Raw genomic sequence first — 17745 nt, forward strand, 5'->3', positions numbered from 1 at the left:
CGTTTTTTTGCGGCCCCATTGTAACTTCCTATTCTTGTCCACAAAAACAGACATCTTGTCTGCGGGGCGCGGAATGGACATACGGATGCATTTTTTGTAGGCCCATTGAAATGAACGGTTCCGCATCCAATCCACAAAAAATACAGGTGGGATGGAGCAAAATTACGGTCGTGTGAACAGGGCCTTATGCGCCCTCACTGCATCATAAAGTAGTAAAAGACATGCCGATTTCATCCATCTGCCACTTGTGTCCTAATAGCAGGTGGATGCAGAGAATTTACTGTTTTATCCAAGCAACGTGTTCTGGAGAAGAATCAAGCTTTGCCCGAGAATAAAAAGTGCGCTATAAAAACAGAAAAAAAAAAAATACACAAAATTTATGCAAAAAAGGGTCTAAAGTAAAAATCACTTTTCCGGCGCAAGGGGGCCTGATCATTTTCTCCCATGCATCTACATTTCAGGACTTTATGCAGAGCAGCAAAAAACTGAAGTAAAAGCTTCCAAAAAGTAAAAAAATTTTGCACAAATAAGTAAGAATTTGAACTACAAATGAAACTTTCTGATTAAACCGGTCAGCGGTGATTTCTTACTCCTCTTTGGCTACTGTATTAAAGTCTATAAGATAGAGAAATAAAACCATGAAAAATGACGGCTCTGTAAACTGACCTGGTGTATAGGTAAAACGCTGGGACTGGCTACGTTTTCTTTTCCCGTTGCATAGATAAAACTGCACTTGAACTCCTGACACAATTGACTTGTTGTGGTAAGGAGGGATTTCAACGACGACTTCATTCTGAAAGGAAGCAATTACTCTTTTCAGTGCATCTCCACATCCTTCCATGAATCAATACAATAAAATAAAGGAAGAACCTTCAGAAAGAATCTTTTGCTTAAAGGCTATGGACACTTTCGGGCATTTTTTTTTTAGGATTGCATTTTACTCATTTTGAGCTTTAAATCTTTTTTTCTTCACTTTTATAAAAGATTTTCAGCAGTTTTTGTGATACAGGTGGTTAAAAATCAGTCTATTTGCAGACTGTTCATCAGCTGATGGCTGGGCCTCATCCCTGATCTTCTGACCTCGTAAAACACTCATATTAAGAATATGGCTTAAAGGGCTTCTGTCACCCCACTAAACTCATTTTTTTTTTGTGTACTTATAATCCCTATCCTGCGATATAGCTATACAATATGTTATTAATCATTTTCGTTCAGTAGATATGTCAAAAAACGTACTTTTATAATATGCTAATTACCTGTCTACCAGCAAGTAGGGCGTCTACTTGCTGGTAGCAGCCGCAAAAAACCGCCCCCTCCTCCTGTTGATTGACAGGGCAAGCCGCGATCTCCTCCTCCGACTGGCCCTGTCAGCATTTCAAAAATCGCGCGCCTGTGTTGATTCGGCGCAGGCGCTCTGAGATAAGGAGGCTCGCCTCCTCAGCACTCCCTCAGTGCGCCTGCGCCGATGACGTCTTCTCTCTCGGTGGCGTCATCGGCGCAGGCGCACTGAGGGAGTGCTGAGGAGGCGAGCCTCCTTATCTCAGAGCGCCTGCGCCGAATCAACACAGGCGCGCGATTTTTGAAATGCTGACAGGGCCAGTCGGAGGAGGAGATCGCGGCTGGCCCTGTCAATCAACAGGAGGAGGGGGCGGTTTTTTGCGGCTGCTACCAGCAAGTAGACGCCCTACTTGCTGGTAGACAGGTAATTAGCATATTATAAAAGTACGTTTTTTGACATATCTACTGAACGAAAATGATTAATAACAATGTATAGATATATCGCAGGATAGGGATTATAAGTACACAAAAAAAATATAATGAGTTTAGTGGGGTGACAGAAGCCCTTTAACCTCCTCAGGACCGCCGTACGCAAGATTGCGTCTTTGCGGCGGCCCTGCTCTTCTGGGTGGACGCGCCGGTGCGTCCTCTCGCGAGACGCGAGATTTCCTGTGAACGCGCGCACACAGGCGCGCGCGTTCACAGGATCGGAAGGTAAGCGAGTGGATCTCCAGCCTGCCAACGGCGATCGTTTGCTGGCAGGCTGGAGATGTGATTTTTTTAACCCCTAACAGGTATATTAGACGCTGTTTTGATAACAGCGTCTAATATACCTGCTACCTGGTCTTCTGGTGGTCCCTTTTGTTTGGATCGACCACCAGAGGACACAGGTAGCTCAGCAATATGTAGCACCAAGCACCACACTACACTACCCCCCCCCCCTGTCACTTATTAACCCCTTATTAGCCCCTGATCACCCCATATAGACTCCCTGATCACCCCCCTGTCATTGATCACCCCCCTGTAAAGCTCCATTCAGACGTCCGCATGATTTTTACGGATCCACTGATAGATGGATCGGATCCGCATAACACAATCAGGCGTCTCCCTGGAGCCTTCCAGGGGGGGGTGATCACCCCATATAGACTCCCTGATCACCCCCCTGTCATTGATCACCCCCCCTGTCAGGCTGCATTCAGATGTCCGTATGATTTTTACGGATCCACGGATACATGGATCGGATCCGCAAAACACATACGGACATCTGAATGGAGCCTTATAGGGGGGTGATCAATGACAAGGGGGTGATCACCCCATATAGACTCCCTGATCACCCCCCTGTAAGGCTCCATTCAGACATTTTTTTGGCCCAAGTTAGCGGAAATTATTTTTTTTTTCTTACAAAGTCTCATATTCCACTAACTTGTGTAAAAAAATAAAATCTCACATGAACTCACCATACCCCTCACGGAATCCAAATGCGTAAAATTTTTTAGACATTTATATTCCAGACTTCTTCTCACGCTTTAGGGCCCCTAGAATGCCAGGGCAGTATAAATACCCCACATGTGACCCCATTTCGGAAAGAAGACACCCCAAGGTATTCGCTGAGGGGCATATTGAGTCCATGAAAGATTGAAGTTAGCGGAAAGGGAGACTTTGTGAGAAAAAAAATAAATAAAATCAATTTCCGCTAACTTGTGCCAAAAAAAAAAAATTTCTATGAACTCGCCATGCCCCTCATTGAATACCTTGGGGTGTCTTCTTTCCAAAATGGGGTCACATGTGGGGTATTTATACTGCCCTGGCATTTTAGGGGCCCTAAAGCGTGAGAAGAAGTCTGGGATCCAAATGTCTAAAAATGCCCTCATAAAAGGAATGTGGGCCCCTTTGCGCATCTAGGCTGCAAAAAAGTGTCACACATCTGCTATCGCCGTACTCAGGAGAAGTTGGGCAATGTGTTTTGGGGTGTCATTTTACATATACCCATGCTGGGTGAGATAAATATCTTGTTCAAATGCCAACTTTGTATAAAAAAATTGGAAAAGTTGTCTTTTGCCGAGATATTTCTCTCACCCAGCATGGGTATATGTAAAAAGACACCCCAAAACACATTGCCCAACTTCTCCTGAATACGGCGATACCACATGTGTGACACTTTTTTGCAGCCTAGGTGGGCAAAGGGGCCCACATTCCAAAGAGCACCTGGCATTTTCCCATTTTTTTTATACAAAGTTGGCATTTGACCAAGATATTTATCTCACCCAGCATGGGTATATGTAAAATGACACCCCAAAACACATTGCCCAACTTCTCCTGAATACGGCGATACCACATGTGTGACACTTTTTTGCAGCCTAGGTGGGCAAAGGGGCCCACATTCCAAAGAGCACCTGGCATTTTCCCATTTTTTTATACAAAGTTGGCATTTGACCAAGATATTTATCTCACCCAGCATGGGTATATGTAAAATGACACCCCAAAACACATTCCCCAACTTCTCCTGAGTACGGCGATACCACATGTGTGGCACTTTTTTGCAGCCTAGGTGGGCAAAGGGGCCCACATTCCAAAGAGCACCTTTCGGATTTCACCGGTCATTTTTTACACATTTTGATTTCAAACTACTTACCACACATTTGGGCCCCTAGAATGCCAGGGCAGTATAACTACCCCACAAGTGACCCCATTTTGGAAAGAAGACACCCCAAGGTATTCACTGATGGGCATAGTGAGTTCATAGAAGTTTTTATTTTTTGTCACAAGTTAGTGGAATATGAGACTTTGTAAGAAAAAAAAAAATCAAAAAAAAAAAAAAGCATTTTCCACTAACTTGTGACAAAAAAAAAAAAGTTCTATGAACTCACTATGCCCATCAGCGAATACCTTAGGGTGTCTCCTTTCCGAAATGGGGTCATTTGTGGGGTGTTTGTACTGTCTGGGCATTGTAGGACCTCAGGAAACATGACAGGTGCTCAGAAAGTCAGAGCTGCTTCAAAAAGCGGAAATTCCGATTTTTGTACCATAGTTTGTAAACGCTATAACTTTTACCCAAACCATTTTTTTTTTTTACCCAAACATTTTTTTTTTTATCAAAGACATGTAGAACAATAAATTTAGAGCAAAATTTATATATGGATTTCGTTTTTTTTGCAAAATTTTACAACTGAAAGTGAAAAATTTAATTTTTTTGCAAAAAATCGTTAAATTTCGATTAATAACAAAAAAAGTAAAAATGCCAGCAGCAATGAAATACCACCAAATGAAAGCTCTATTAGTGAGAAGAAAAGGAGGTAAAATTCATTTGGGTGGTAAGTTGCATGACCGAGCAATAAACGGTGAAAGTAGGGTAGGTCAGAAGTGTAAAAAGTGGCCTGGTCATTAAGGGTGTTTAAGCTAGGGGGGCTGAGGTGGTTAAAGGAGTTATCCAGGAAATGATAATGACCTATCCTCAGGATAGCTCATCATTATCACATAGGCGGGATCCAATTCCCTGCGCCCCGTTGATCAACTGTTCCTGGGAGCTTCCGCACTCACCGGAGCTCTAGTGAGTGCAGCGGGCTCACAGCAGCTCACCAAGCCGTACACTGTATAGCGGCTGTGCTTGGTATTGCAGCTCAGCCCCATTCACTTCTATAGGGCTGAGCTACAACTAGGCCATGTGACCGATGTACGGTGACGTCAAATGGCCAAATGAGGAATGAGGCCGTGGCACACAGAGCTCCCGGCCTCTCCTGATCTGATATTGAGGATAGGTCATCAATATTATTTCCAGGATAACACCCTTTAAATGAGTGTTTATGAGATCAGGAGATCAGAGATAAGGCTTCACATGAGGGGGTCGGCTGACTGAAGTCAGGAGAGGCAGTCTGCAAATAGCCTGATTTTTAACTGCATGTATCACAAAAACAGATGAAAATTAATTTTTAGTCTAAAATTTGGAAAATGCAAATCATAAACAATTGCCCCAAAAGGTGTCTATAGCCTTTAAAGCAAATCTAATGCACTAGATTAATTTAAAAAAACAAAAAAACCTTACCATAACTTGTCTCTTTTCAGCTACAATTTTTGCTTCGGCTTCCCACTGCGGCCGTCCATCTAAACAAAAAAAAACAAAACCTGAGCATTAAAGTGGTTGTCTAGATTTGGGACATTTTTCAATGCACTTTATTTGGGTTTTGGTATAACATAGAAATCCATAGTATAGTAACATCACGTCATAAAATACAACAGCATCTGAAATATACGTCATTCATCATCCAGAGGCCAGAAACACAAAACACAAAGATTTCCCAATACTCCTGTCATGTTGTTGAAAGTGCCTTGCAATATCCTTAGGCCTTGTGCCATCCGTGTTGTGTCCGTGATTTTCACAGACCCATAGACTTACACAGGCATACTTGGTCCGCATCTCGGATCAAAGTAGTGCACGTCTCAGATTTTTTTACTGACCCAGTGTCAGTAAAAAAATACTGAAATGTGAACAGACACATTTAAACCAATGGGTACGTTTGCCATCCGTGGAAAATGGAAGTGTGGACGAGGTCTTAGGTAAAGCCAATATAACGCTCCTAAACCTTCCCAGTGTAATCTAGGGTTGAGCGATATACCGGTGTCCACGGTATACAGAAACGGCGATATCACCGTTTCCTAATAACCGCTGTGTTTAACGTCATAGGAGCGGTCGCATGTGTGCCAACCGCTCCTAAAATGTCCACATCCTAGCGCCTGCTTACATGTCAGTTCCCGCAGCGGCCGAATCCTCCTAGTTCTGAGACCTCCAGGTGCAGGTTGGCTATATACAGTGAGGAACAGAAGTATTTGAACACCCTGCGATTTTGCAAGTTCTCCCACTTAGAAATTATGGAGGGGTCTGAAATTCACATTGTAGGTGCATTCCCACTCTGAGACCGAATAAAAAAAATAATAATCTGGAAATCACATTGTATGATTTTTAAAGAATTTATTTGTCTTGCACATAAGTATTTTAACACCTGAGAAAATCAGTGTTAATATTTGGTACAGAAGCCGTTGTTTGCCATTACAGAGGTCAAACGTTTCCTGTAGTTCTTGACCAGGTTTGCCCACAATGCAGCAGGGATTTTGGCCCACTCCTCCACACAGATCTCCTCTAGATCTGTCAGGTTTCGGGGCTGTCGCTGAACAACACGGAGTTTCAGCTCCCTCCAAAGATGTTCTCTTGGATTTAGGTCTGGAGACTGGCTAGGCCACTCCAGAACCTTGCAAAAGAAAAAACCACGTCCCACGGCGCAAATTACCGTCAGCCAGTCACCAGGATCAAGAAGGAATCTTTTATTGCAGCGATACAACGCGTTTCGGGGAATCACTCCCCTTCATCAGGTACAAAAAAAGCTGCACGCAGCGATACAACGCGTTTCGGGGAATCACTCCCCTTCATCAGGTACAAAAAAAGCTGCACAACAAGTTGTGCAGCTTTTTTTGTACCTGATGAAGGGGAGTGATTCCCCGAAACGCGTTGTATCGCTGCAATAAAAGATTCCTTCTTGATCCTGGTGACTGGCTGACGGTAATTTGCGCCGTGGGACGTGGTTTTTTCTTTTGCATCATCATCTTCTTGGGGGCTCCAGGCTTCTCCTTTTGAAGATCTCTTGTGGTCCCGTGGCTGCAGACCGCCATATCCAGACGTCCAGGCTTGTTTGAAAATACCTGCAATAGTGTTGTGCCTACATTTGCACAACCACACAAGATGAGCCTTACCATCTTTCTCCGTATATTACTATACACTCACAGAATTACCCTATGGTGCGCCCATCTGTTTTGTTACAGATTTTAAAAAACTAGCCTGCTATATTACACTCCAGAACCTTGATATGCTTCTTACGGAGCCACTCCTTGGTTATCCTGGCTGTGTGCTTCGGGTCGTTGTCATGTTGGAAGAGCCAGCCACGACCCATCTTCAATGCTCTGACTGAGGGAAGGAGGTTGTTTCTCAAAATCTCACAATTAGGCCTCATGCACACGACCGTTGTGTGCATCCGCGGTCGTTGTTCCGTTTTCTTTCGCGGACCCATTGACTTTCAATGGGTCCGTGGAAAAATCGGAAAATGCACTGTTTGGCTTCCGCGTCCGTGATCCGTTTTCCCAGTCCGTGAAAAAAATATGACCTGTTGTATTTTTTTCATGGACAACGGTTCATGGATCCATTCAAGTCAATGGGTCCGTGAAAAAACACGGATGCACACAAGATAGTCGCCCGCGTCCGTGATCAGTGTCCGTTTTTCCTATCATTTTCAATGCAAACTTGACTTAGTTTTTTTTTTTTTTCACTTTTCATGTCCGTGGAACCTCCAAAAATCAAGGAAGACCCACGGATGAAAAAATGGACACGGATCACGGTACAACGGAAACCGTTTTTGCGGACCGCAAAAAAAAATGTCCGTGTGCATGAGGCCTAAATGGCCCCATTCATCCTCTCCTTAATACAGTGCAGTCGTCCTGTCCCCTTCGCAGAAAAGCACCCCCAAAGCATGATGTTACTACCCCCATGCTTCACAGTAGGGATGGTGTTCTTGGGATGCAACTCATCCTTCTTTTTCCTCCAAACACGACAAGTGAAGTTTAGACCAAAAAGTTCTACTTTGGTCTCATCTGACCACATGCCTTTCTCCCATGCCTCCTCTGGATCATCCAGATGGTCATTGGCAAACTTCAGACGGGCCTGGGCATGTGATGACTTAAGCAGGGGAATCTTCCGTGCAATGCATGATTTGAAACCATGACGGCGTAGTGTTCTACCAACAGTGACCTTTGAAACTGTGGTCCCAGCTCTCTTCATGTCATTGACCAGCTCCTTCCTTTGTAGTTCTGGGCTGATTCCTCACCTTTCTTATCTTCAGTGATACCCCACGAGGTGAGATCTTGCATGAAGCCCCAGTCCGAGGGAGACTGACAGTCGTCTTTAGCCTCTTCCATTTTCTAACAATTGTTCCAACAGTTGATCTATTTTCACCAAGCTGCTTGGCAATTGCCCCGTAGCCCTCCACAATTTTGTCTCTGGTGTCTTTTGATTGCTCTTTGGTCTTGCCCATGGTAGTAGTTGGCATCTGACTGACTGTGGGGTGGACAGGTGTCTTTAAAGAGCTCAGACAGGTGCTACTAAGTTAGATTAATGAGTGGAATAGAGGTGGACTTTTTAAAGGCACAGAGACAGGTCTTTGAGAGCCAGAATTCTTGCTGTTTCTCAGGTGTTCAAATACTTATGTTCAGCAGTGCAAGTCAAATATATATATTTTTTTTTAAATCCTAAAATGTGATTTCCAGAATTTTTATTCCATCTCTGAGTGGGAATGCACATACAACGTGAATTTCAGACCCCTCCATGATTTCTAAGTGGGAAAACATGCAAAATCGCAGGGTGTTCAAATACTTCTGTTCCTCACTGTATAGGGAGGTCACAGTGGTTGGCAGTGCTCAAGGTCCATTTCCTGTTACGGTGTCGGATAACGGCTGGTGCAGGCAGCTCCTCTGGGCATAGGCGCTGTGCTATCACTGGCATCTGCCTCCTGCATTACTACTAGTGTGCGGAGGGCTGGACGCGGCTGCAAGTGCGTTTTTTTTTTTTTTTTTAACATTAAACTTTATATATGCTTTTACAAACAAAGTTGCATGTTAATGGAGGCTCCACGACCCGCTGACACATTTCTAACAAACTGCCCCGCAAGTCACTTTGGTTTTATGTGAGGTGAGGTCTGTTATTTTTTCCCCTTTTTTTAGAGAGCATTTTTCACATAAAGCCCATCCACAGCTATTGGTCATATTCTGCAAAGCAGCCTCAGCACAAGCATCACAGTGGCAGCCTGGGTGCCCCCAAAATAGTGTATATCAGATTACAAAGCATGACAGCATGCAGTATAACGTCACCTTGGCCCCGGCCGCCCCATGCAGTATAACGTCTCCTTGGCCCCGACCGCCCCATGCAGTATAACGTCACCTTGGCCCCGGCCGCCCCATGCAGTATAACGTCACCTTGGCCCCGGCCGCCCCATGCAGTATAACGTCACCTTGGCCCCGGCCGCCCCATGCAGTATAACGTCACCTTGGCCCCGGCCGCCCCATGCAGTATAACGTCACCTTGGCCCCGGCCGCCCCATGCAGTAGAACGTCACCTTGTGGCCGCCCCATACAGTATAACGTCTCCTTGTGGCCCCAAGTGGGTTTTTTCTTCTAAATGGGCATTTATCCCGATCTATATCGTTATCGCGATAAATTTCTTATCCCTTTCATGACCAAGGGTCATTGATGCCCCAGTGTCCAGGGCAAAATTTACAAATCTGACATGCGTCACTTTATGTTGTAATAGCTTTGGAACACTTATTTATCCAAGTCATTCTGAGATTGTTTTCTCGTGACACATTGTACTTCATGATAGTCAAAAATTTGAGTCAATATATTTCACCTTTATTTATGAAAAAATCCCAAATTTACAAAAAAAATTGAAAAATTCACAATTTTCTACATTTCTATTTCTCTGCTTCTAAAACAGAAAGTCATACCTAATAAAATATTTATTACTTAACATTTCCCATATGTCTACTTTATGTTGGCATCATTTTGGAAATGTCATTTTATTTTTTTAGGACGTTACAAGGCTTAGAAGTTTAGAAGCAGTTCTTAAAATTTTTAAGAAAATTTCCAAAACCCACTTTTTAAGGACCAGTTCAGGTCTAAAGTCACTTTGTGGGGCTTACAAAGTGGAAACCCCCCATAAATGACCCCATTGTAGCAACGACACCCCTCAAGTAACTCAAAACTGATTTTACAAACTTTGTTAACCCTTTAGGTGTTCCACAAGAATTAAAGGAAAATGGAGATTACATTTCTAAATTTCACTTTTTTGGCAGATTTTCCATTTTATTAAAAAATTTTCATTAACACATTAAGGGTTAACAGCCAAACCAAACTCAATATTTATTACCCTGATTCTGCGGTTTACAGAAACACCCCACATGTGGTCATAAACTGATGTAAGGGAGCATGACAGGGCGTAGAAGGAAAGGAACGCCGTATGGTTTTTGGAAGGCAGATTTTGCTGGACTGGTTTTTAGATGCCATGTCCCATTTAAAGCCCCCCTGATGCACCCATACAGTAGAAACTCCCAAAAAGTGACCCTATTTTGGAAACTAGGGGATAAGGTGCCAGTTTTATTGGTACTATTTTGGGGTACATATGATTTTTAATTGCTCTATATTAAGGTTTTTTGTGAGGCAAGGTAACCGAAAAATGGCTGTTTTGGCACCGCTTTTTTTTTTTTTTACAAGATTCATCTGACAGGGTAGATCATGTGCTATTTTTATAGAGCAGGTTGTTACGGACACAATATAAAATATGTCTACTTTCTTTGTTTGTATCAGTTTTACATAATTAAGCATTTTTGAAAAATAAATTATGTTTGTGTGTGTCCATTTTCTGAACGCCATATGTTTTTTATTTTTATGCCGATTGTCTTGTGCAGGGGCTCGTTTTTTGCAGAAAGAGTTGAGGTTTTTATTGGTACCATTTTTGGGTACATAGGATTTTTTGATAATTCATTATTACACTTTATGGGGCAAGGTGACCAAAAAATTGGCTGTTTTGGAACAGTTTTTGTTTATTTATTTTTACAGCGTTTATCTGAGGGGTTGGGTCATGTGACAGTTTTATAGAGCAGATTGTTACAGACGTGGCAATACCTAATATGGCCGCCAACATTGAGGGAGGCTGGGGCAGGACTAATGTATTGGGCAGACCGCATCAGGGCAGGAGATGAGCGCAGGAGGCAGGAGAGGGGCACAGATCGGGGGGCACAGAGGGGCACCAAGGGCTTGGAGGGGCACAGATTGGGGGGCATGAGGAACACTACCTGGTTTCAGGCTCTGATCTGCAGAGCGCAGATCAGAGCCTGAAACCGCCATTTTTTCACTGCCGCGATCCCATTGGCTAGTCTGCACAGACTAACCAATCGGATCGATTGCCGGCAAGGGACCACTCTGATTGGTCCCTTGCCGGCATTACTGAACTGTATGCTGTCCGTGACAGCAACAGGGCAGGGGCAGAAGCTTTAATCCAAGCGCTTTGCAGCGCTTGGATTAAAGAACTGTCTTGACGTTTATAGACGTGATAGCTGCACGGGGCATGTGCAAATATCACGTATATAAACGGATTGCAGTCGCGAAGGGGTTAAAATAGTTATCGTGGGAATATTTTTGATATCGCCCAACCCTAGGTATTCAAACTGAGACTTTAGACCCGAGTGTCCCAGGTACGTTCCCCAATGTCCTTTCCACCCATCCCCTACTAACCGCCAACTGTCCAAGGGTCTCCTTTCAGTTCTGTCGCATACCACTGCGTAAACTGAAGCAAACCCATTCTTTGAGACATTTTTAACTGCAGGCAGCAGTACATCATACCTGTTAATAGAAAAACTCATACTTGCATGCTCCCTGCCGCTGGATTCCAGCTTCCTTCAGTGCTCTTCTGGTCACCATCCTATAAAACTTCTGGAAGCCTAGAGTCACATGTGATTGGCCTCAGCGGTGCATGTCTACAAGCAGCCCTTCAGTGCTGCGTCAGTTGCTGCTGTAGGACACATCACCACAGAGTTCAATCCTTGGCTGCAACGGCGCACACGACCCCAGCCTTCCAGAAGTTTACAGGATAGGGACTGGAGGAGTGTGGAAGGAAGCCAGAACGGAGTGGTGGGGAGCAGGAGTGTATGATTTGTTTTCCCAACGGGAATAACTCGCTACTGCCCACAGCTAAAAATGTCCCGAAGCTGGACAACCCCTTTAAAGAGGACCTTTCACCTGTATAAACTATATGAACTGAGTATGCTGCCATATAGAGCGGCGCCCGGGGATCTCACTGCACTTACTATTATCCCCGGGCGCCGCTCCGTTCTCCCGTTATAGGCTCCGGTACCTTTGCTTCTTAAGTTATAGTAGGCGGTGTCTTCCCTTGTCCTGTGGGCGTCTCCTTCGCCTAGGCTGCAGCTCTGGCCAATCGCAGCGCACAGCTCACAGCCTGGGAGAAAAAAAACTCCCAGGCTGTGAGCTGTGCGCTGCGATTGGCCAGCGCTGCAGCCTAGGCGAAGGAGACGCCCACAGGACAAGAGAAGACACCGCCTACTATAACTTAAGAAGCAAAGGTACCGGAGCCTATAACGGGAGAACGGAGCGGCGCCCGGGGATAATAGTAAGTGCATGAGATCCCCGGGCGCCGCTCTACATGTCAGCATACTCAGTTACCATAGTTTATACAGGTGAAAGGTCCTCTTTAAGCAGCATCTGTAGTTGAACCCAGTGCTCACTTTTGTCTGATACTTTTAAAAAGAAAGTTGAAAACCAACGATCCACATAGTCTCTGCTGCTATGAACTGTGCAGGGCTAATAGCTCATTTTCTCTGCTGCAGTCTATACTTTTCCATTTCATCAAGAATAAATGCTCATTATTATTTCATAAGACGTGTGTGAGAACTAGGCCCATCAACAAATGATACAACTATATAAGTCCATTAGGCAACACTGAACTGTCACATTCAAGACGTTTTCAGGAATATCCTAAATGTGATTACATTATACTCCAAATGCTTTCTTGTCAACCATTTCTAAATGCCCGGAGTGAAAGAAGGAATTGAACACCGCTTCAGTTATTGTCTTGTATATGTAACAGGCTGTGGGTGTGGACCAACTGTGCCAACTAACTGGTTTGATTATGGGCTAGTCCTAAGGGTGTTGCCCTGGTGGTCCCCTGGTATTCACCCTATAACCCCTATACAGGGATGTGGACTTCGCTGCAGAGAACCAACCAGGCCGCTAACTCCTGGAATAGTCCCAGTGTAGATAGCAGCTAACCCATGGGGTCAAAGAGACACCGCTGCAAAGTACCAAATAAGCAGGCAATTCTTGTAGTCAGGAAACAGGACGAGAGCAGAGCAGGCTGAGTTCATGCATATCTGTAAAACATGTCTAAGGCCAGGACAGGCAGAGATTGTGCATATCCATGAAATAAGTCCGAGGTCAGGGCAGGCAGCAGAGAATCAGAGTTGTTAAACAGGTAGATTTCATACGGACAGACAGAATATGTACACCTTCAGTGGGCCTAGCGACCACTAGATAACCTAATGAGCAGGCACATTAGATAGGAGGCCTGTTAAGCATCTTAGCAGTCAGACAGAGAGCAAGAGATACTCTAGCAGTACCACAGAGTCGTTCACCGAGCACTAGCCCCAATACACACAGAGTGACGCCCTCCCAGGTCAGCGGCGGACACGGGACACCAGAGTTACATAATAATGCATATCTTCAGTCTAAACATTCATATCAATGACAGGACCAAAATTTATGATACAGATTGGAAATTGCCTTTGTGATAGAAACGTCTGCAGAATAACAGCACATTTTCATACATATGCACATACACTCAGTCATAGTAGGGCCTCTCCCTTCTGTCACGGCAGGCCTGCCTTCTACTAGTAATCACGGCTGATGCTTCTTTCACAACTGGAGTCAACCTAGTCCTCCATGCCTGCCCACCACCAGTGTACTCTACACCCACATGCCCTCACTCTTCAATGTTCTACTTATTCTCTGACACAATATTTGTGCTTATTTTTCTTTTTGTTCGGGTGCTCTAGACTATTGTGAGATACGATCCGTAAAGCAGTAATCCTGAAGTGCAGCACATTCGCCATCAGCGAGTAGGACCTGAGGACTAATCAATACTCGGCTCGTCTATCTATAGGTCAAGACTTCTCACGTCTCTTTTCTTTGACCAAATACCCAGAATTCCGCATTGACACCTGTGCACGGCCCCCTCTGTAGTGTCAATGGAGTCTGCTTATAGGACATGAGGCAATCCTGCCGCAAAAAGGATTCCATCCAAAGCAGAAGAAGGAGGCAATATTTGCATGGGTTAACTGGCTTTCTATAAAACCTGTGTGTGTATATAACAGGAAAGTTAGGATGGCCATACACATTAGACAGAAGTTGGCTGATGGTTGAAGTCAGTTAAACGGGTTATCCAATCCTATAAAGTGTCCCCCTATATGCCGGGCCCCTCACATTAAATATACTTACCCCGCTCCCTCCGCCGCTCCTGGTCCCCGCACTGCTGCAGCTTCTCCCCGTGCGCAGATGAAAACATCTGGTGTCGGGGGGAGCAGCCAATGGCAGGCGGGGACAAGCCTCCATAGCGCCACCCGCGATGCTAGGGAGGCTTACCCCGCCTGCTATTGGCTGCTCCCCCCGACACCAGATGTTTTCATCTAAGCACGGGAAGAAGCAGCAGAGGCAGTTCAGGGACCAGGAGTGGCGCAGGGAGCGGGGAGCCAAGTAAGTATATTCAATGAGAAGGGCCCAGCATATGGGGGGACATTTTATAGGATTGGATAACCCATTTAAGCAATCATCTGGTGAATGATGTGTTGGCAGGCACAGCCGTACACATTTTAGTCCATACTCGCCATTACAGTTGATCTAACTGGTCATACATGTTCAATGAATCAGGAAGATCTTTCTGGGAACGTTCTTTCAAAGAAAGATCTTTTATGCGACTATTGAATGAAAATATTAAACCCCGGCCGACTTCTTTTCTGATCATAATCACTCTGTCTGTCTGTCTGTCATCAGTTGACGAATGATTGTTTTGGTAGAAACTGTCAATTTTGATCAACTTCAGACCAGAGTGTAAGGCTACCTCTATGCCGTAAAAAAAAGGGGGTCAGTCAGCATATCCCAATGTGCAGGTGCACACCGCCATAGCTAGAAACACACAGAAAAAAATAAATAAAAATGCAGCAGCACTCTGCAAACACAAAGTACAATAATGCCATAGTTATAGAAAACATTCTGGTGCTAATGCTACACTTATTTTGCAAATTTGAGATTCTTGGCAAATACATTTTGTACAATTTACGAAAAGCTTGCATAGTAAAATATAAATTTTCGCAGATGACACTAAACTGTGTAAAGTAATTTACACTGAAGAGGACAGTATACTACTACAGAGGGATCTGGATAGATTGGAGGCTTGGGCAGAGAAGTGGCAGATGAGGTTTAACACTGACAAATGTAAGGTTATGCACATGGGAAGGAATAATGCAAGTCACCCGTACATACTAAATGGTAAAACACTGGGTAACGGGCATAGATGCCCATGATGAGAACATAGTCCTACCACTTTACAAATCACTAGTCAGACCACACATGGAGTACTGTGCACAGTTCTGGGCTCCTGTGAACAATGTACACATAGCAGAGCTGGAGAGGGTCCAGAGGAGGGCAACTAAAGTAATAACTGGAATGGGGCAACTACAGTACCCTGAAAGATTATCAAAATTAGGGTTATTCACTTTACAAAAAAGACGACTGAGGGGAGATCAAATTACTATGTATAAATATACAGGTAATTCTCAAAAAATTAGCATATTGTGATAAAGTTCATTATTTTCTGTAATGTACTGATAGACATTAGACTTTCATATATTTTAGATTCATTACACACAACTGAAGTAGTTCAAGCCTTTTCTTGTTTTAATATTGATGATTTTGGCATACAGCTCATAAAAACCCCAAATTCCTATCTAAAAAAATTAGCATATAATGAAAAGGTTCTCTAAACGAGCTATTAACCTAATCATCTGAATCAACTAATTAACTCTAAACACCTGCAAAAGATTCCTGAGGCTTTAAAAACTCCCAGCCTGGTTCATTACTCAAAACCGCAATCATGGGTAAGATTGCCGACCTGACTGCTGTCCAGAAGGCCATCATTGACACCCTCAAGCAAGAGGGTAAGACACAGAAAGAAATTTCTGAACAAATAGGCTGTTCCCAGAGTGCTGTATCAAGGCACCTCAGTGAGAAGTCTGTGGGAAGGAAAAAGTGTGGCAGATGAGAAAACTCTGCACAACGAGAAGAGGTGACCGGACCCTGAGGAAGATTGTGGAGAAGGACCGATTCCAGACCTTAGGGGACCTGCGGAAGCAATGGACAGAGTCTGGAGTAGAAACATCCAGAGCCACCGTGTACAGGCGTGTGCAGGAAATGGGCTACAGGTGCCGCATTCCCCAGGTCAAGCCACTTTTGAACCAGAAACAGCGGCAGAAGCGCCTGACCTGGGCTACAGAGAAGCAGCACTGGACTGTTGCTCAGTGGTCCAAAGTACTTTTTTCGGATGAAAGCAAATTTTGCATGTCATTCGGAAATCAAGGTGCCAGAGTCTGGAGGAAGACTGGGGAGAGGGAAATGCCAAAATGCCTGAAGTCCAGTGTCAAGTACCCACAGTCAGTGATGGTCTGGGGTGCCATGTCAGCTGCTGGTGTTGGTCCAAGGGCAGGGTCAATGCAGCTAGCTATCAGGAGATTTTGGAGCACTTCATGCTTCCATCTGCTAAAAAGCTTTATGGAGATGAAGATTTCATTTTTCAGCACGACCTGGCACCTGCTCACAGTGCCAAAACCACTGGTAAATGGTTTACTGACCATGGTATTACTGTGCTCAATTGGCCTGCCAACTCTCCTGACCTGAACCCCATAGAGAATCTGTGGGATATTGGGAAGAGAAAGTTGAGAGACGCAAGACCCAACACTCTGGATGAGCTTAAGGCCGCTATCGAAGCATCCTGGGCCTCCATAACACCTCAGCAGTGCCACAGGCGGATTGCCTCCATGCCACGCCGCATTGAAGCAGTCATTTCTGCAAAAGGATTCCCGACCAAGTATTGAGTGCATAACTGAACTTAATTATTTGAAGGTTGACTTTTTTTGTATTAAAAACACTTTTCTTTTATTGGTCGGATGAAATATGCTAATTTTTGGGGGTTTTCATGAGCTGTATGCCAAAATCATCAATATTAAAACAAGAAAAGGCTTGAACTACTTCAGTTGTGTGTAATGAATCTAAAATATATGAAAGTCTAATGTTTATCAGTACATTACAGAAAATAATGAACTTTATCACAATATGCTAATTTTTTGAGAAGGACCTGTATCAGGGGTCAGTACAGAGATCTCTCCCATCATCTATTTATCCCCAGGACTGTGACAGTGACGAGGGGACATCCTCTGCGTCTGGAGGAAAGAAGGTTTGTACACAAACATAGAAGAGGATTCTTTACGGTAAGAGCAGTGAGACTATGGAACTCTCTGCCTGAGGTGGTGGTGATGGGGAGTACTAGGGATCGACCGATTATCGGCCGATATTGAGGATTTTGAACGTTATCGGTATCGGCATCTATTTTGCCGATATACCGATAACGTATGGGGAACACAGAACGCGCTGCTCTCAGCGCTCTCTGTGTTCCCTTCGCAGCACAGGGGAGAAGGAAGCAGTGTCTCCTCCCCCTGTGCTGCCGCCAATAGCAGGAGAGGAGACAAGAGGAGGGGAGGGGCTGTGGCCGCTGCGCCACCAATGAAGATAAGCCTTTCATTCATTCATATACAGGAGGCG

At 44.4% G+C, this 17745-nt stretch overlaps 1 protein-coding gene across 3 annotated transcripts in view; it reads right to left on the reverse strand.

Annotated features, from left to right (window-relative positions):
- The window catches only part of NFATC3 (nuclear factor of activated T cells 3), a 130910-nt gene that overhangs the window by 39700 nt on the left and 73465 nt on the right, over positions 1–17745 (reverse strand). For all 3 annotated transcript variants that reach the window (XM_040409385.1, XM_040409386.1, XM_040409387.1), the window contains 2 exons: positions 5318–5376; positions 667–793 (listed from right to left, as the gene is read on the reverse strand). In XM_040409385.1, coding sequence (XP_040265319.1) covers positions 667–793; positions 5318–5376 — 186 coding nt within the window. The remainder of the gene's footprint in view (positions 1–666; positions 794–5317; positions 5377–17745) is intronic.

This window comes from Bufo bufo, chromosome 10 (genome assembly GCF_905171765.1).
Source record: "Bufo bufo chromosome 10, aBufBuf1.1, whole genome shotgun sequence".
Taxonomy (NCBI): Eukaryota; Metazoa; Chordata; class Amphibia; order Anura; family Bufonidae; genus Bufo; species Bufo bufo.